The 21784-nt window shown below is 37.8% G+C and overlaps 1 protein-coding gene across 1 annotated transcript in view; it reads left to right on the top strand.

Moving 5' to 3' along the window:
• Nucleotides 1–21784, top strand: part of diaph2 (diaphanous-related formin 2) — a 346460-nt gene that overhangs the window by 83856 nt on the left and 240820 nt on the right. Inside the window, exon 6 of the mRNA XM_019364462.2 lies at nt 10644–10783. Coding sequence (XP_019220007.1) covers nt 10644–10783 — 140 coding nt within the window. The remainder of the gene's footprint in view (nt 1–10643; nt 10784–21784) is intronic.

Consider the following 21784-nt stretch of genomic DNA (forward strand, 5'->3'; position numbering starts at 1 on the left):
CTTTTATCCATTTCATCACCTTTGGTTAACATTCGCTCAGTAGCTGGACAACTTAGGTGGATTAGGGAAAAAAGCACACAAGCACATATAATGCATTGCAATGAGAATGTAAATGGATCAAGCCCATCATTTTTTGCTAATTCAAGTAAAACTGTGCAGAAGCTATAGCTACTAGCTGTAATGTTTATTAGCAAGTTTAGGTCCAGTCACAGTTTTTCCAGATTTTTCCAATAGTTTTTACATTACTCAAAAACAGATTTAGAATTTTTATATTTTATGAAATACAAATATTGTGTATCTAATTATATTTTGGACTGGTAGTTGTGGCAGTTGTGGTACTATGAGGCCATTGTGCAAAAGGAAGAAGCCTGCAAAGCCAAATGCTCCTTTAGCCATCAAACAATTCCCTTATTACAATAAGGAATGGGAAAACTTAAACAGGTATCATCCAGATAACGTAGAAAAGACAAAATAACAAGTTGATATCTGAGTTTATTCTATTTTGCTTGTTTTTCATGTAAAAAGAAATTACGTCTTTCGTGTACACTGCTACAAGTAGATGTGCAACTTAAGACTTCCCTCTCTGGCTAGTATGTATTCAATTTTACTCCCTCTACTTTTCTCACTCTCTTCTACCTGACTTTCAGTGAGCTGGCTGACATCTGCTCCTATCTTCATAGAAGTGTCATTGAAATTCAGTGCAGGCGTGAGCCCTGCAAAGCACAGGGAGAACTGCTTAGGGGAATATTCTGCACCACACACAAACATAACCCAACAAACGTACGTGTGCAAACACGGGCTCTCAAGCATGCACACACTATTGTGTGAGCAGAACCATATTAATGTAAGTGCGCATACACACAAGAACACACAGACATACAAGAAAAGCTCAAAATTTGTGTTACAAGCTTTCCAGCAGTCCTACTTGTCAGGCATTAATTGACTGTGGCGTCAGTGGCCTTTAGTTAATTATAAAAAAATTAAAAATTAAAAAAGCAGTGCTGTTTAAAAAAGAGAGAGAGCTGAAGTTAACTGAGTAAAATTTGGGTACATTTTTGAAACGAACGCCCACTATGCATATGGCTGTGCATATATATGCATTGGGATGTTAAAGTTGTTACAGTACGGCTACAGAAAATCAATAGGCCAAGGCCAAAGTTCTGATCGAAGGAGTTACAGACATTAAGGATCCAGGACTTTAAACAGAGGATCATGTAGGCGCTCCAAAACCATACCCATTTCTGTAGCCATAAGCAGGAATTTGTGAGGGTGCTAAACAGGAATTTGTAATAACTTGCCACAAATTCCCCAGTGGGGAAAGTTTTGTTACAGCCTTCACAATTACTTGCACCAATTCAAACAGTTAACAAAGAACACAATTTTTACAATTTACACAATTTGTAGTTATTTACTTGGAGACTGCACAGGCAGTAAGGGCCACACTGGTGTGAGCTTTAGTTTAAAAGAAATTAAACTCACAACTTTAAAATCATCATCATATATTCTATTGATGATATCTGAACAAAGAATGGTGTATGGTATAAGAGTTATATTGCATGTATTTACATGAGTGTGCAAGAGAGAGGTACAGCTCTGAGTAACAACATAAATTAATGTGATAAATGTAGGCGCTACTGTATTATTATATATAAATTGTGTGTAACTGTTTGAATGGCTTCTTTTGACAGTAGTTTAAGGTATAAAGTGTAAGTAAATGTAAGTAAATGTGTGTATTTTTTTCTTTATTGATATACTTTTTAATTGAGCTCTTAAGTGTGTAATTTATTCGCTTTAAATATGAAGATTGCTCTGTGCTTCTTGATTTTTTTTCCCCTGATCGTGTTTCATTGATTTTTTTTTCTTATTCACATGCAGACATTTAAATTTCATCTTCAAGTTTCCACAGTTCAAAAGGTTACAGTGGTTCACTCGCTTGCTATTATTTGCATAGACTTTTAATGAGTAGTTTCTGGATTTTCCTTTTCATTTAGCCAGTAGTACACTTTGGTTTGAGTTTAACTGATGATCACTGCTTTGCCCCCTGGTGTCAAGTGATGATTAGGAATCCAGCGTTCCTCAACAGAATATTTTTGGGCAACATTTCGCTTCAGTTACTGTAGATGAAAGTTGTCATATTGCAGGTCAAATTTGAGCTTCAGATGAAAGCCCAGAGAGTTTGCTGACGTCGCTTATTTTTTGCCCTCACCTTGTTCGTATCAGGAGCACGGCCAGTAGGATCGACATACTCGGTGCTTGTGTGTGGTTTCTCCAAAACTCGAGCTGTCTGGTGTGGGTCAAGCTAAGGGTAAAAGTGTGAAAGACAAAGGAAGGAGGTGAGCCACTTAAAAAAGGTGAACGCAGTCACCCTTGTTACTATAGCAAAGGTCAAGGTGGAAGTCTCACAAATAGGTTAGCCTTAAAAAATACTTCTAGTTTAACTTTGGCAAAGTTTATGTGGTGAAAGGTTGCAACATAAGTGCTACAGGATGGAAACTTAATAATTGTTGTTGCAGCAGCACCTTCAAAGAAACTGCCCTGCAACAAAACCCTGCCAGAAATTTCTTTTAAAAGAACCCACAAAAACCACACATATAGAGCTTTCGATAAATGATTTTATTATTTGTGATATAAGCAAGCCCTACCTCATAAACATATACAAGCAGCAAACCATAAGTAATTGAATTACCTTCCCAAATTATTGTGGGCATTTTTTGTGTTAAAGGAAAAAAGAGAGGGTGGGGTTATTGTTGCTTCTGCCTTTGTGGGCTCATCCTCTAGACTGTGGTGATCAGCACAGAAATGCAAAAACACCTCGATGCCTTGGCCACAGACCAGAGTTTAATAAATAAACTCTGCAATGCTGTTTTTTAACCAACCCAATACTGCATTGTTTCTTTCTTCTTCTTGTTTTTTGTGTTTCTTCCCAGTCTGCTACTGTTTTGTAGTGAACTTGTCTTGTCTGGACACAAAGATATAAAGCTATTGACTTGATTATTGAAAGAATGTTGTAGGCCTAATTGTGTCCATGTTATCACCAGATTGTAGTTGCCCAGACGTAAGAGAATAAAGCTGTCTGATTTTGTTTTCTGACCACAACAGGCAGAAGATGGAGAATGAAAATAAATAAAAGAGGAGAAAAGCCCCTGGTGTGTACAGATAAACACATATTTCTTTGTAGCTTTTACCCACGTTTCAAAAACACCTGACTTTGGATGGAGGGAGATAGAAAGGGGAAAGAATAAATATGGGAAGAGGTAAAAAAAGACAGAATTGTAGATGGACGATGAGAGGAAGAGATGAAATACTTGGCCACATGGTCTGGGGGGAAATCCCCCACTGTGCTGGGAGCCCTGCGCCCTGGTGGCTAGATGAAATGTCTTATCTGTCGGCACCAGAACTCTGTCCTTTAAGTAGGGCTAGGGAAAAGTCATTGTCCAGCCAACCAGCATCTCAACTGATCCGTGTTCCTGTTGACCTTTACTGTGACTGCTGTCACACTCACATGCCAAACTTTAGATTGTGTTAAATGTTGAATTTTCTCATTTATTAAGTGCAGAATCTTTCACACTGGTCACTTTGCGATTGTTTTGTGCGGACCTTATTTTCTTTGGCGGTTGAGTCATCAGCATTATTCATAGGTCATGTTTATATCATAAGAAAAAAGGTGAGACATGAGACACTTTCTCTACCTGTCGGTAGACTGTGTATCCATTCTTGTGGTATCTTTTCTCTATAACTAATACAACTAATTTATCAACCCCTAATGAACAGGAAATTAAGTTATAACATAGCTGTCGTGCTGCTTCATATGCACTAATTGCTCAGATTCTATCTTTATTATTTTATCATTTTTACATAGAGCAGTAGGATGTGCTAGTTATTTTCATTTATGAGACATAAAGAAGCACTAATTGTTTTTTTCCCTCTCTTTCTTTCTTTGTTTTTTTGTAATTGATGTCTTGATTTTTTGGGGGGGGGGGGAGTGGGGACCATATGCTTTATTATGTTTTGATTTATTACATCCCAAAAATGTGGTATGAATACCACAGCCTGCCCTGGACCACTTCAGAATAGCCTTAATGTGTAACAGAGGTATTCAGTCTATCTAGTTATTCTGCATTTCTTTAAAATGTAATCTCACGCACCCATATTGTACATTTTGCTTATCTGCTACTGTGGGAACTTTAAAGCACTCTTTGTAGGAATGTTCTGAAGTGTTGGTGCAAAGTAATGCACACTCTGTCAGTGCTGACAAATACTAATTTTCCTTTTGATCTGTTGATTCAGTATTACATCTTCTATTAGATGACTCCAGGTTTTCAATAATAGCGAATACACGCAGATTATGATTGCCAGGCATAACCGCTGCCAAAACACTGGTGGTTCAGAGGTGGCTTCCACCACATGACCTTTCAGTGAAACACTGGTTATACATCTTGCTGGATGCTTTGTACCTAGAATCATCCTCAGCTAGAGTTAGTCATGCGAAACCCTCAACAGTCCAAAATGGCTAAATGGAATTAGAGATATATTTATATTTATTTATTCTTTCTTTACTTTATTCTTTTTAACTACCTGGTTTATTGTGGGTTTCTCTTTATTTATTCCTTTGATTTGCGTCATCTTGTGTTATTTGGTGGTTATGGCTGTATCATGATGTGTCAGTAGGGTGAGTGTGGTTGGATGGGAATGGGCATTGAGTGTTTTTGTCAAAGATATTTGACAATATGAAATCCATAGGCTACTTTGTGAGCATATCTTGTAGTGATCATTAAAAATCTATGATCATTTTGGACATTGCATCCAGACTTGAAATTCTTATTTGATCCAGTTTTGCTTTTTGAAAAGTCCTTACATTTCAAACTAATCATCTTCTTCTCCTGTCCTTCCTTCTTGCATCTTTTGAATCTTTCTTTGTTTCTGACAAGGAGGTTATCACACATTAAGCGTTTGTCTTCAAACGCACCAACTGTAACAGTAGCTGGCAGACAGATTGTGTGCCAGCCTGTAGAAAAGTAATCTACATTTGAAATTACCTGCCACTTCAAAAAAAAAAAAAAAAAAAGCACCTCCATTTATGTTCTTCCCTTCTGTGGCACTGGATAGATGCTAAAGTACCATGACCGCAACTTTATTGATATCTGCACGCGTGAACGCACGGCAGGCATGTGTTTAACATGTGCAGGTGCGTCCACGGGGTGACATTACTTTCTGATTTGTTGAGTGAGTATCTCTGTGGCACCAGCTGGCAGAATCTCCAGGCTGTAGCACATGAAAAATGAACTTTCTTGATATTATTATGTATTAAAGTAGCTATCAGATTTAATTCTTTCTTAATCAAGGGTGTCAGAATGCTCTAACCCCTGGTTATTAGGGCCAAAGATCAGTTCACAAAATGATGATAATGCTGTTAAAAGGAAATAATAAAGAGGATACGGTAGACTTATGTTGTAAGTATGTCGATTTTTTCCTAAACAGTGAAAGAAGTCGTATTTGAAAAAGTCACGATTTTGTCAGTTGCAGGAATTTCTGTTTAGTCACAGTCACAAAAACTTAAAGTTTTTGTGTGATTGTACCATCATTGTCCTTTTATCTAAATAACAGCTGTTCCAGTCAGGTAAGAGCATGTGTACTTCTCCCAAGTTGTTTTGGTAGATGGTATGTTTTATGAAATTTCGTAATACAGATTTTAGTTCATCAAATCATCAGAAAAACCAGAAAAAGACATCATTTTTGTCAAATAAGGTAGCAAAGGCATTGCCTTTGTACAGAATGATCAAGCTTACTGCCGCATGCAGTCACCCCCAAAGGCCCATTCTGAGCCATACACAAAACCCTGTTGTGCATTTGTGCATATGTGTGAGAAAGATAGAGAGAGGTAGCGCAGCAGACTGAATGACAGAAGCATGTCTGGCCTGGAAGCTATCTCCTAGCACTAACTTCCAGGCGAGACATGTTACTGCTTATGTGGTTTTTCCAGTAAGCTGACAAAGAAGCTGAATAATGTATCTATCAGTCTGCCTGAGTGTGTCGAGCACTGGGCACTGAAGAAGCTGCCAGCTTGTTATAAGCTCATTACAGGTGAAGATGACATGTGGAGGTGCAGGCGCCTTGGCATTGTCTCCCTGCCCTGCCCTCGATAGAAGGCGCTGCACTCAGTCACTCCCCGTGGCATACAGAAAGGTAGACAGAGGTGATAGAGGAGGAGGGAATGAGCCTCAATGCTCCCCTAACCCCCCAAAATGAAATTGACAGGCTCGGTGAAGTAATTGCTCCCAGCACTATTTTCTTTGGCAGGAAATACTGTTATCGACAAATAGGGGATTCAATAAGCGGCAGGAGATGAGGCTCTAGGCTGTGGTCAAAAGGCTGTGTCTGTCCTCTACTGTAGAGGTGTTCTATCTTTCTGCCCTGCCCTTTCTCCCCGTACTCTCTTTTTGTATCTCTTCCCTAGTTTTTCTTATCACCCTCATACCCCCTGCTTCTTTGACTTTTCATGTCTTACTGCTGCATCACACACCATCTCCCATCCCTCCATTGCTTCCTTTCTGTACGGACTGTTTTTGACAGTTTTGTACTGTTGACCATTTTTTGAGAACCTGATGGGGGGAAAACTCTATTACCCAGTGGTCAGCAGGTAATCCCCCCTCCCGCTCCTCAGATTGTTTCTCTGCTGCCAGTATGGGAGTGTAATGTTGATATTATCCCAAAGGATTCTATTGATTTGGGCTAGGGTCATGAAAAAAACAGTTTATGGTCAGTGTCTTTGGTTTCCAGAGGTCAGAGCCTGTGGTGAAACCAGAGCTCTAGTGTTTCTGGATATAGCGGTATGCTTGCTGGGAACTATTGAGGGGTAAGAAGATTAATAAAAAGTGGGTGATGCACTTGCCTCTCACTGCCCAATGCTGAGGAAGTATTTCTCTGCAAATCGTGTCTCTTAATCAGTTTATCCAAAAATAAAACGCCAGTTTAAGCAGCATTACATTTTAATTTTTTTTCCCCTCTAACAGTATGCAGTGGTTTTTCCTGCTATGTTTCAATAAACTTTTATATTATTTTGGCTTTGATTACTTTGCTCAAAAGTGGAGGTATTTAAGGATGTCACAGGTTTTATCTGTGAAAGTCTGAATTTGTCAAAACTTTTTCTCAAGTTTGTAAGAGTTTCTTATCAAAACTGCTGAGTGTTCAGTTACTGAACCACGATATGGCGAAGCTGGAAGCCTCTGAATTTAAATCTGGTCTTGCTTACTATCCTCTGGGTATTCCATCTAACTCCTGCAGTATAAAGACTTTTTTTGCTCAGTTGTATTGCTTGTTTATTCCAAATTGCCTATGGAGGAAAGGTAAAGAACTTAAGGGCGTAAACAAGGGTGCTGTATAAATGTGTGAAAAGGTGAATGCGGCCTAATGCTTTCAATGATCAGTAAGACTAGAAAAGCAGTTTGTAAATGCCAGCTCATTCCTTTCCATTTCATCAAGCTCTACAACAACCAACATCAAGCTTGTACCAATTTGCAGGTATTTGGTCTTCAGATTTAGATGAAGTGCACTAATGTGATTTTAACACTCACCAGGTATTATTTTCCAAACTTTACTGAGCAAAGTTCTGACACGACCTCTCCACTGTCTACCCAACTGAGCTGCTTTAGCTTTTGTTGTTATCAAAACTGAATCGCTGCAGACAGCAGTGTGTTTTCAAAACCCCATCCGTCTGTACAGAAACAAAAGTTTTGGTTATCTGACTGCTGTGATTCTGCAGCAGACAACAATGGCTTTTTCAGGGGATAAGCAGCATATTACACCAACTCTCAACAATGCTCATTCTCATAATCTAAATCTAATTATTTTTCTTCTACTTTTTTGGGAGGAGAAGTAGCTTTTAAATAGCTTATATGCTGCTTGTGCATGCTTAGCATGATTGGACCTGACACTTAATGGTAATGCACCATCTTAATCAGCAGTTTTAATGACTTAGGTCCATTTACTATGGAAGATCCTTGTCCAGGCAATATTGGGTAATGAATACTCTATATCCAGTCTTTTTCTTATCTTCTTGATAGAGAAAAATACATCTTTGAGGCTCAACAGAAAAGTAAGTATTTTCAGTTAATGAACACTTAAGCGTACCAATAAACACAGTACGTCTAGTAGCTCATCGGTCCAGTTCCTTTTCAGATAGAGTCGAGATCAAGACATAAACATCTTAACTGGTATGGATCAATTGTTATTTCATCTAAAATAAAAGCCTAAATGTAACATTTGGAATTAAAAAAGTACTCAGACACTCAACCACAGCTCGGTGATACAGTGGTTGGACTGGTGCCTCACAGCCAGAAGGTTCTGCATTTGAAGTGAATCGTAGTAGAGTTTGTATGTTCTTGCTGTGCCTGTTTGAACAAGTCAGGACCCCATCTGTTGTCATTCTCTTAAGCAATGTTATTTTTCATTTTTTAGCTTTTTAAAAGAGTAAAAGTAGAAACAGCTAACTGCCGTCCCTAAATAATATTTGTTACCATGTCTAAATTAACTGATTCATATCAAGATATTAATTCAGAGTGCTTTTTGTCTTTTCAAGACATCTTTATCAGCTACCGTTTTAGGGATACACTGTGGCTTCTGAATATTTTTAGTGAAACAATGGAAGATTATTACATTGTGATTGAAAATGCTAATTACTTGAACTCTGTGCATATCAAATTTAATAAAGTAGAGTCATTAAATTATAAGTCTAACAACACGCGCACGCGGATGCACACTGAGTTATTGAGTTAAAGGTTCATTGAGTTAGACACAAATGATATGAACTTTTCTTTGAGAACTGATTTCAAAAACATAAGCTCTACCACTCAAGGATTAAAAATACATATGTTCTTTGAAGTACCTTAACTACCAGGAAAGTGTAATTGTTATGACTGTAATTTCTATGAAACAGTTTTACATCACTGTCAGACTTTAACCTTGAAATCTATTTCAAGGTTTGTATTTCTCATTTCACCTCGTTGAGGGTTTGGAGTATCTGTCTCTCTTCTCCAAATTAAATAAAAATCTATTACATTTTGCATTTCTATATATCTGGTTTTATCAGTTGCTTCTTACAGTTACTATTGTAGCTTTTCTCTGGCTATCAACATTTTAGAAATTTGAAGGAAAGAGGCATGTGGTTGTTAATGTTTGCAATATTTAGATTCCAGAGTAGAATTACAGATTAGCATTGCTATATCTCCCTTGTTTTAATAACTATAGGCTAATAATAAGTAATATTTTCAGTCACAAAGACTGAGTCACACAGAAGGGTTGACTATTTTTTAAAGAAAAATAAGAGATTAACAGTACAAAAGAAGAATGGTTCATGCATTTGAACAAAAAAACCCCCCAAACTTTTCTTTTTCAACTGGAATTTGTAGATCCATCATTAATATTCCTACAGCCGATACAGTATATAAGGTACGATGTGTGATTACATTTCTTCTGGTAATGAAATGTAATTGCTTTTGGCAGGAATCACTCTAGTAATTTACAGAATGTGATTTAGCATTTTCCGGAATCTAATACATATGAGAGATTTTACGCCATTATTCGGTCAATCAGTCTGTGAGCTCAGTTTACACTGAAAGCTCAGAATCAGCGGTAGCTTGCTGTTCTTAGACTGCCTCTGGTTTTTGCAACAAAAAAATGTGCTTCTTTCATGTTCACTGTGCATTGCAGGAGATCAGCAAGCTTCTCTTTTCTCTAGATAAATGAGCTAGCTTATTACTTCCCAAACTGGCTATTAGCACAGCTCACATTGTAGGAAACCAGCAATCCAGGGATGAACACAGTGGAGATAATTTTGCCTCGGAGTCTGGTTTAGGCATACATGCTTTTTCTGCATTGTCTCCTTATGTGTTTTGTATGGTACCTTGGTCATATTAACAATGAAAACGGAACAACAGAAAAAACAGAAAAGTGGAGCGTGTACTACAAGTGGAAGCAGTGTTGTATTCTTCAGTTTGCATATGGAGCTTTTTCATTTATAGTCCAGTTTTTCATTGATCGCTGTAGTCCAATATATAGTACAATGTTAACTCCACTGTGTGCTTAGAGAGTGAATGTAAAGTGAGTGTCAGTGTGTTTCACTGTTGTGCTGAAAATGTGTGTATCGCTGCCAATAGATGCCAATAGTCTCATTGTGTAAGTATCAGTGTAGCAACAGATCCCTGTGGAGATTAAACACAAGAATCCATTTACTTCAAGCAGGAGTGGCTGCAGATAGCATGTGCAGCCTGTTTTTGGCTCTCTGTCAGTACAGTCCATCATTAGAGTCTTGGCTGACTAGGAAAGGGAAAGTGGCTGGTGCAGCTTCTCCTTCTTCTAAAACATAGATGTCCTAGCCAAATGTTATTATTATAATTATCATGTAATAAAAAGATGAAAAAAGATTTTAATGTGAAAAAGTAAAAAAAAGACCCACATACTCATACTACTACATACAACAAACTGATAAAAGGGATTTTTGATTAACACTAACAAATTCTTCTTTTCAGTTTATTGACCTGCAATTTTTCATTCGATTCTATGTATTTAGGGAGATATTGTTCCAGAAATTGAGTTATACTATGGTCTGCTGATCTCTAATAACTGTCCTACTGATATTTTGTTTGCAGGGTGGACTGAGGAACAGTAAGCATGAGTGTACCCTTTCTTCCCAAGAATACGTCCATGAACTGCGTTCTGGCATCACAGAAGAAAAGCTGCTCAATTGCCTGGAATCCCTCCGAGTGTCTCTCACTAGTAACCCTGTCAGGTTAGTAAATAAAGCTTTTGTCACATTCTGCGAACTGTCTTGTTCTCGAGCAAAAATCAGAATGATAAGGAACCCCGCCCCCCACAAAAAACAACTTTTCTAAAAGATTTTTTATTATCGGAAACACATTTTTGCTGTGAAGGATTGCTGGTCTGATGATTTTAGCTGTTACTGTCCCCACACATTATGCACTTTCTCCACAGTTTTCCCTCTAGTGCTTATATACAAAAACATATAGATCTTTAAAAGCATCATTTTAACTCATGAAGTTCATTTATCGTGTGGTTTTTAAGATTTTATTCTTCAGTTCTTTCTATTTTACTTCCTGTGTTTTCCCACACAGTCGGTGCATTTATAGTCCAGTTTATTTTGTTATTGGAAACTCTCGATTTTGAACTCAAAAAGCAAGCTTTTGCTAATGAGCACATTTGGCTATAATAATTGCTTCTTAGGAAACAAAAACAAACATAAAAGGGGACTTTTTCTTTAATCCTCTGTGAACCTGTATCACTTGTTTGCTTTTCTTTTGGGTCATTTGTTACAAGGCTTTTCCCCCTAGCCATTTCTATAGTAGGTAACTAAATTCTACCATCTCTCCTGTAAACGAGATCTTCAATCATAATTTAGTCTCACTGGTGCAATACACACTTAGGCTTAGTGACAGCAGATTGCCTAAATTATTTACCATCCCACTGTTGAGGAGCCGTTTCCTAATGTGAATCAATGAGTAGTGCAAGTAAATGGTCACTGTATAAGTGGAAGCATTTTTATGTTGACCCTGCATACAGAGAACAGACCTGGCAGCATAGCCTCAGAGGAGCTTTTATCTAATCTGTGTGCTACTACTGGCATTACTGCTCCATCCCTGCATTAACCAGTTTGAAAGCAAAGGCAATATAGTTACATGCTATTGCTCAAATTGTGCACAGCAGCTGCTCAATACAGCCATTTATATACGGAAATGGATACAGTGGAACTTTTCATTGACAGCAATTCTCTTCTTCCACATCAAACTTGGGAGATTAAGGAATTCACTTGAAATGCATTTGAATTTTTAAGCACAAGAATATTCAGGTGGCTAAAAAGATTATGTGACACATGCACACTGTCATGTACTAACATATAACTGTTTGAGCTTAAAACAAATGAAAGGCCTTATATAATATGTAACAACATGAATTAATAGCTAAGTAATTATCCCTAGAGTGATTGCATTCTGTGGAGTCACTGCCCAAAATCTCCAGCAAGCTGTAGGGAGTCAGCCTTTCCACTTAGAAAGGCCAACTGGTGCCTAGGGGTTCTAACTGAGGCCAGGCCTGCCCTGTGGGTGTTTTTAAAACGGCTGAACCTTTGACCAGCTTATGAGTGACCCGTGCTTTATGAAAAACTTGCCTCCCACGGATGACTAGACCTATCGAGGGACCCATCTTTGGATGGTGATTCTGGGCAGGACTGTGCAAGTGTTGTCCCCTGCCTGTCTTTACAGCTCTTATTATTTTACTCTTGAAGCATGAATAAGGTTTCCTCTAATTAATATGAATGTACTTAATTGTTATGGATCACAACACACAGGAACTCTGCATTTCACTCACACTATGTTAATGTAACCTTTGGTATAGTTTGATTGTATGTTAGCATATAATGGAAATAACCATGAAATAGGTGCAGAGCCGTTCATGCTTGGTTTTTAGTTGCACCTCAGAATAATGATGCACTTGACTGCTTTTAAATGTGTATTTTAATAAATTAATTAATTATTATGTATTTATGGTTCTTGTACTTCACAGTAAAACTAAACAGTATAAACAGAAAGGAATCATTGCTGTATTTCTTAGAATTACATGTGATATAAGAAGTGCTGTTTAGGACTGTGCTACAGTTTCAGGGCAAATTCTGGATCTCAAAATATCCATGCCATGACTTTATCTGTCAGTTACGCCTATACTGAGAAAATGCAACAAAAATGTATTGCTTCACAAAAACTCTGGAAAAGTGTCAGGTCACTATTTCAAATGATCTTTTCCCATTCAAAAGACTTGCATTTAAAAAACTGTGTTGTTGTGTTTTTGTGGCCATTTGTTCCACAGACATCCATCTGCCTTGACATCTTCAACGTTTGCATCTTTTTAGCATCTTTTACGCCCAAAGTATGGAGTGTATGTCAGTATTTAGGACATGCCTGATTAAAAATGCTTTTTTTTTAGATGTTTAGATGTGATTCTTTTTTGTAACTCTCAAATATAAATATGAATTAAGAACTCCCACAACCACTAAATTGGTTGTGGCAGATCCAACTTATCCAGCCCATACTCAGTGTTTTACTCAGTGTTGTGATCTCAAACATCAATGGCGCAGCATCTCCTTCTCTGATCCTGAGCTCTGGGCAAGCAAGCGTGCTGATAACCATAAAGGAGCCAAAATGAAAATGAGGAGAAAGTTTGATATTAGCACCTTTTTTTTTCAAGAAGGCTCGAACTAGGTAATTTTTATCAGGTTTAAAAATGTTTTTTGTTGTCATTTGAGATAATGTAGCCTCAATATAATATTTGAGCCTTTTATAATTACTCAAATCATCTGCTAATAGTTTAATCTTTGAATGTTTTGAACATGAGAAGAACATGAGCTATTTCAGTCTAGGGATACCGCAATTAAAAGTAATTAATTCATCATTGTCAATGACATGTCACCAATCACTGACGCACTTAAAGCAAATATTGGTGTATAAGAAACATAAAGAAAAATAAAGAAACAAAAAGACTTTCTGTGAGGCAAATGCCCCCCGGTCTGTCTCCTTACTTACTTCCTGTAAATTTCAAACGTTATTTTGGATTCATAACAGATAAATGATCATTTCTTTTAATATAAATACAAATGCAAAAATGAGATAGAAGTCTCCCCATCAAAGTGTAGTGTTCTTCACTGTCAGTGCTTACTATTGCTTTTTGTTTTTCCTCTGATGTTTGGGAAGGCTGCTAATTTGCTCCCAGAGGCCTGTGTTTGTCTAATAGTTTAATTGGCTAGGCTGCGCACCTGTTTGGCAGCGCAGGTGGCCACAGGGCCATTGTGCTGAGGGCCTTATCTCCCAGGCAGTCCCACACAGGTGTGTGGCATGCAGCCTTTGCAGATCCACCCACAGATGGCATTGCCTGGAGCATCCAGTGCCTTCTCTGTTTCCACTCTCTTTTTCTTCAACTGCCATGTTTTCCACTTCTCTTTCTGTCAAAATTTCCCCAGCCAATTATTTATCCTCTACTTCATTCTCCCCCTTTTAATTTTGTCATTTGGATACTTGCTTCTTAATTTAGAAATGTCAGATTGACTAGCCACTTTTCATTAATTTCTTAATCCACTGATGTGAAGAGAGATGCCAACTTACAGAAAATTACCACCCCGTTATTTTCTCATTTAGAGAGGAAAGAAATCCTGCCGCGTTTCAACCCAACTTTCCCCACTCATGTCATTGCTTCTTTGTCTGTTTTACCACATGCGGAGACATTGATATGATTGAGATAGTTCTGCATTATTAATATAGCAGTAGACGGACACTTTTTTTTTTAGCCAGTACAGCAAATACTCTTCTTTCATATGTTTAGATTTTTTGCATCTGGTAGTTTCAGTGTTCATGACCAAATCCTAACTGCTACTCTATTAATATACTTTTAAATAGAAAAGAGGAGAGGGGTTTTAGTGGTTATCAGCACAAAAGCACATTTCCATTGTCCAGGCTTTTTAGTTCTCTCAGTCTTGCCTTCGGCATTACACTGTGACTTTGTTGAATCCCTGCAGCTACCTCCATATTAGATCTGCTGGCCCTCAGATCCCTAAGACGTATTTAACCAAAATTGAACCGGGCTCCTAACTTTTCATTATGTGAAATCTTCACGGTACAAGTCAGACATTTTATCTAGAGCATTTTCTTGCGGGCTCTTTTTGTGGAGGCGGGAGACATTTGCTGACACTAGAGTTTCTCTCTGTGTCTGTGTATTCAAGGTGTGGGTTGTTGTGATGATCTTGCTGCTCTGCCACACAGGGTGTTTTTGAGTCTGAATCAGTTTCACCAGCTTTTCCCAGGTGAATGCTTGTGGCTGAGCACTGAGGGTTGCATGGAACAGTAGTAATGGGCTTTTTATGGGCTGGGGAGTTGCAATGCCTGCTGACATAAAGTTGCTCATCCTGTTGGCTGTCTGTCCTACTGCCCAGCATGATTAAGCAATGAACAACACACTGAGAAACACTGACATCTCTGCCAAGGACATCGCGGGGCTCTGCATATACTTTATGGTCAAAAACCATTAAAGATAACTGCTTAATCTATGTCTACTATTTGATATATATTTAGATATTTTGAAACATTTTGTTAAATTTCACCTGCAAAAATATATCAATATACTTGAGCTTGTTTACATTTTACATTTCTGGCAAAAACTCATACAAATTCAATTATAAGGTGTCAAGAAAGCCGCTCCCTTGGCATAAAAGTTTTAAATGTAATAGCACTACCTGGGACTCTGTATGCCTGAGTCTTACTCCCTCGGCCTTTTCTGTTTGCTTCATGTACAACAGCCAATTAACACCAGCATGCAGAAGCATATCCATCTGTCCTTCTGCTGTTGTGGCTATTGAAACAAATGTGAGCATCTAAACAGCTCACAGGTTGTGTATACCCCCTCGACAGCTTAGGCCTGAAATCTTGTCTGGCACAAGTACAAAGTGTGAATAGCGGCCCTCAATAAGACTGCTATGAGTTAACACTGCACTGATGAATGATTCTTGTGTGAGAATTCAGACACAGTAGACATCAATGAGATAGCTCTGTCAGACATAGATTCTTCACAGAGATGAATAACTGTTTCAACTCTTGTCATTTTTGATGTGGAAATATGGCAGTGAATCATCCATAATTAATCCTCTGTATCCACTTTGTTATCCTCGATAGTCTTTTGTAAGCTTAATCAGACTTCTTGTCAATTTGATTTTTTTTTTTAAGCGTAGCAGAAAAAACAGCTGTCCCTGCTTAAGTTCAGGGGGATGAGTTAGCTCGGGACACAAGACAGACTCTGAACTTTGCGGATTGAGCATTATTTCTTTCCATCCAACTTTGTGGAATAATAGAAAAATAGCAATTTAATTCTCTGCCGTGATGATCTAGTTTTATCATCTTCCGTTAGTAAAAACTTTCCAGTGTGGTCATTTTCTTGGCAGTGAGAGTCGACCACGCTCAGTCACCCTCGGGTTCTCCGAAAAGCTTACTCATCAAGGAGGAATAAAACTGCAAATGACATAAGTGTTTAGTAGAAACCTGAAGGTAAAACTGCTATGGCCTTCTGTTGTTTCAGAATAATTTTGTTCATTAGAGAATGCATTTTTGCTTTTTTACTTTGACGATAGTACATAAATCATTTACAACAGTCAGAGTTTTATTTGACTGTTAAATTTGGCACGAATGTTATGACACTGTCCTCTCAGTGGACGTGAGAAGGAGTGAGAAATGAGCAAGTTAACTAGTTTGTACCCTTGCGGCTGACTTCAAAGTTGATGTTTGCCCTTCTTCTTCACAGGCAATGAAAATGATTTTGGAGACATAAATGTCCTCAGTGTCTGCGTATATTTTAAGAGTGATGCCTATTTCATTTTATGACACCATCTGTTAACCTCCAAGATAGCCATATCTGTTACAGCCCCAAAGTGATGCATACATAATTCAGACATATCTGATTTGAATTTTATATTGATTTCGTTGGAAACTATTTTGCTTCAGTATCGAAAATAGCTGGTAGATATAGGAAATAACTGACTATAAATCTATAATTACTGTTCTTGGTATTCGCTCTTAGTCATTATTCATACGTTACGGTTCATGTTATTCTTTTTGATATAATGCGATATATAAAATTGTGGTATAGTTAAGTCGAAAGTATTAAAATAAATAAATAAAATCCAGAAATATTTGTAACAGAATCCAGTTTGACCTGTAAACAAACATCCTAAGAGAACTTATGTCAAATCTGTGGAAAACTCTCATAGTGACACACTTTCCTTTATGCTTATGAATAAAAGGATTTATCACCTTATGTGACCTACAAAGGCAATCCTTTCTGCCTCAGAATTTAGTAGAGCTGCAGAGCTGTCCTAATGTTTTACTAGTTGTCTGCAGATATTAAATACTGGCACAAATTCTGGTGAACATGTTCTCAAAGGTGAACACTGATACTGCAATTACATCTCCTCTAAAAGGTGGCAGCAACAAAAGCTTGAACAAAATGGCAACTTAATGACTTTGAAAATAGAATGAGTTCTTTCAGGGAAGTGCTTGCCATTGCATTTCCTTCGACTTGAAAGATGAAGCTCATCTTTACAGAAGCCTGAGGAATGTGTTGATACATTGCGTCAAACCTAATGGTCCATTCTTTAATCTTCCTCAATAAACGCAGCTTTACACAATACCACACAATTAAATTGAGAAAAAACACTGTGTCCAGCAGTGTTTTAGCAGTAATACTGGTTTCCGTATACCTTCGGGTTGCAGTGATGCTATGTTGGTGTGTAGGTATTCTTGGCGTTGTTCTGGGGATAATTAGAAATTTCAAGAGTGTTTTGCACTCCGTGGGGAGTCATTTCAAAGTATCTAGGGAGCATGGTGTGCTGTCAGCTCTCTGATAGAGACCTCCACTCTCCAGCCTCACACTCCTTTCATGTTCAAACACGCACACGCATACGCACGCATACTTTCAGTTCCACATTCACCTGTGTGGTACATCTTTAGTCTTTGTTAAAGCCATGTTTCAGTATCAAGCTGAGACTTGAATACCATTACAAGTGCAAAGTGCTCCCTTTGAGTACTGCACTGTTCTTGTTCCTGCGCTTCCTTGACTATGCCAGAAATTACATTTGTGGAGTGCTGACACCAGGTATATTGTCCTCAGACTGTATTACTTGGTTTTGTAGCACTATGAAATAACAGCACCGCCGCAGATGACTCTGTGGACAGTTCTTCTGCTCTAATTCAATAAAACTTTTTTCTTTATCATATGAAAAATTGGTTGCAAGGAATATACTTTATGAAACAGTTTATTCATATGGTACACGCAATCGTAACATGTTCTATGCTGTGATGCATCATATTTAAGAGTTGCTATAGCCAGCCGGAGTTAGAGACCAAAGATATTATCAAGACTGCCGAGCAAAGTGGCAGCGCGGATGGGAAAGGTGCATGTTAGCTGGGCTCTGAAACATCCTGCCTGCTTGCTGTTCTCTGTCAGGTTCAGCACAGGTCAATGATTTTGACTCACTTTGTATGTATAAATGCCAGATGCTGGATGCACACGGTGTCCATAATATTTCAATATGTATTTCAATCTCTTGGTAGTTCACCTTGCCCATCCCCTCCCCCAGTGCTCATCTACAGTCTCCTAAATATTTAACTCAGTTCTGTGTGAAGTAAAGGTTTCTATGGCTAGGATCAAACAGCATTAGAAACAGGCTGTAGGAGTTTAAGAATTATTTTGTAGGATTAAAACAAATGTTTTTGTCATTGATACTTGCTGGTTACAGCCTGGTGTTGAATTAATTCATCAGTCTATTCACAGTAATATATTATAGAAACTTCAAAGTGTGTGCAAATAATGTATGATGTTTGTAGCCAAGCTAATAATGTGGCTCTGGGGATGAGAGTGCTAGTTGCTCTGTTTATCTCTGTGTTGGTCCAGTAGCAATACTTTACCTCTAGACTAATGAGTCAAAACCAGAGCCAAAAGAAATGAAGTAACAGCATTGATTATCACATAGTGCGTGCTAAGATCTGAGAACACTCATCGACAATCAGCTTTGAGAACAGTCAACACAATGTGCAAGAAGACAGTTATATTGGAGAATCTCCAAGCATCAAGGCCGGGTAGTCCCAGTCATAAGTGGTAAGTACCCACCGAAGGGAGGTAGAGTGGAAGGACAAACCACGAAATGGCATCAAACTGTGATACACTAGAAAAAGGAAAGTGAAATGTTGCTGCTTTTAATAGTTATTTGTAGAAAGCATTTTGCTTAAGTATGTAAGGAACAGAAAGATAATGTTCATATTTAATTTCTGTCATCTGATATGCACTGTGCTTTATAGGCATTTAGGGTGGCTTTTATATTGATCACAGTGTAATGTACCTCCATGTTTGGCATGCCAAATCACTAAATAGACACTGGTGGTGCTTGGTTTCAAGATTTATTTTTCAGGCCTATGTGTTGCATGGCACCTTGGCCCTAAGTCCAGATTCTGTAGTGGTGAATAGGCCAGTAGTCCCAAGGAGGAACAGTTGTATGCCTCGGCCCTGTAATATAATATGAAAGATGCTTTACAGACACAGAAGCTTTCAGTAACATAACCCTTCACCAAGCCCTGATAAAATAATAAATCTGGTCTATAAACTGAAATCAATACACACACAGTCTATCCAAACACAAGACCAGTGATCAGACAAACAAGGTGGGACAGTGTCTCCCTCTCGCTGCTTCTTCCAATGTTGAGTCACTTAGTGTTGCTGGTGATCTTCTCTTTATGTAGTAACACTTCCCTCGCGGTGTACTTGTAAAACTCTACACGTTCTTTATTCTTTCTTTTCCATGATCTTTGCTCTGAGTTTGTTTTAATAACATACAGAAGTGTAGGCACTGACAGCATTGTCCTAGAGTACATCTGCAGCTTGTTTGATTCCTTTTTTTCATGTTTTATTTGAGGATTCAGAAGTATAGGCTAAAAAAAAGTTACAGCATATCTTTCCATCTAAATGCTATTAATTTGTAAAGGAATCACTCTTGTTTAGTATAAAATATAGTAAATATAATAACAGAAACAATTTTACATTTCAAATGAGCTGCAGAACCAAATATAAGAGGCATAGACATTGGTTGCATGTATATAACATATGTGATCTGTTAGTATATGTTATAACATAACTGCTCTTTTTACTGCAGTGCTGAGAAAAATCTACAATCTAGTTGAGACTTTATGGACCTGAAATCTTTATTGAACACAAAAATCTTGTTAGTAAAATATAGTTCATTTTGAACTCTTGTTTGTTAGATAAGCTGTGAGAATTTCACTGCATACATTTTCGCGCAGTTAACATAACTGCAACATAATTGCATCAAGCGAACAGAGCCCCTCCCATTCAAAAGAAAAAACAAAAAAACCCCACAAAATATAAAATAAGAAATTGCTTCCCTAAGACCAACCATGAATTTTTCATTTTGCCTGGGGAATATACATGATTGCAGAAAGTAACACAATTTGGTGGCACTTAACTAGAGGATTATAGCCATCAATATTAGATGAACAAGTTCTCCCCCAAGTTAATGAAATTTTTAGATGTATTCCCACATTAGGAGAAGAAAGTGATAAGGAAAGGGTCTCATCTCATGTTGTTTCTGCGTTAAGGTACTTTACATTTGACCAAACAAGAGCCTATGGCCACATCGGCAGCACACGTTTTGTTGCTCTGCTTACTAACTATGAAGGTATTTTGTATTTAAAAAACAACAATATAGATCTGTTACAGAGGCTGGCATCATTGTTATTACTTTATTATTACCGTACTATAGTGGAAAAAGTACGGTTATTTGTTTTAGTTGCTGTAATAGTATGCTGTCCATTCAGGTAAGTTCTCTGATGAACAGAAAGGGGGCATTTCATAGCCTGAGGACAAACACTCTAAAAGTACCATCTCTCATTTTCTTAGTGGTAACTTTGGGGACATTTGGAAGGCAACCTGTAGAGGACCTAAGGGTATACGTGAGGGGACAGAAAATGATAGACAGTCTGGGATGTAGGGAGGACTGAAAAACATTTAGTGCCTTAGAAACCTTTAGGGGACTGCATTATGTTGCAACCTTCAGCAAGACGCACATTTTTGATGAAAAATTTAGGGCACAGACAATCCCAGTTTCTCTTCTTTTCTGCCTTTTCTGATTCAGTCCAGCAGCCATACAGAAAGGCAAACATGGCAGTTTCCACAAACATTTCTTGCTCAATTTACAAATTGCATTCTCCTTTAATTAGTACAGCTTGTCTGCTAAAAGAATGTATTTGTATATCTCATAGTAAGGCTAGTTTTTTCCCATAAAGCTGTTTTTGAATTTGTTTGGTTTTTCGTGATGATACGTCATAAAGGAGGCCAAATTACACAAGAACTAGAAGGACATTAAAAACTTATCCAAAGAAGAGTTTTGAATGTTCTTCAAGAAGCCTCAAACACTATTTAAAGAAATCACAAGAAAGCTTTCAGACCGTGCTGAAGAATAAAGATGTCCACACCAACTAATGACTTTCAAACTTATCAGAATTGTCCAAACTCTGTTGTCCTTGTGTTTATATGTATGTTTGCTGCACTTATTCTCAATTTGACAGCAAGATATAAAGAAAGCAGCGCATTAGAAGCTATTATGCACTATGAACTGTGCTGCAGGTACTCTTCGCCTGAGTATGTGCTCTGTAACTTCATGTGGTCTGCCACTTCATGGCTAAGTTGATGTGATTTGCAATAATATCTAGGAGGAAAGAAATTTCACTAATGGTGGCACCTATTATAGCACCATGCTTAAATTCACTGAACTTTTCTGAGTGACCTTGTGTGAGTGACAAATGTTTGGAATGGCAGACTACATGGCTAGGTTCTTGATTTTATTCACCTGTAGCAATAGGACTGAAACTCTTAGGATTAAGACATGCGTCCTGATATTTTTGTCGATGTAGTGTTTTTAACAGGAGACTCCCTTTTTCCTCTTTTTCGTAAAACATGACTATAAACCCGACGATGTTCCTACCTAAGCATTTTTTTTCATCAAAAATGAAGTTTTATCTTCCTTTTGAATTACCCTGTAATAAAGGACACTTTGTATATTTACTGAAGGGGGTTTATTATTTGCATTTCAAACTGAAAAAAAAGCAAAGAGAGAACGAACACTATCAAAACAAACAAAACACTCTCAGTCTCATAGTTTAATTGGAATTATAGTTGC

The sequence above is a fragment of the Oreochromis niloticus genome, linkage group LG2 (assembly GCF_001858045.2).
Source record: "Oreochromis niloticus isolate F11D_XX linkage group LG2, O_niloticus_UMD_NMBU, whole genome shotgun sequence".
NCBI classification, from domain to species: Eukaryota; Metazoa; Chordata; class Actinopteri; order Cichliformes; family Cichlidae; genus Oreochromis; species Oreochromis niloticus.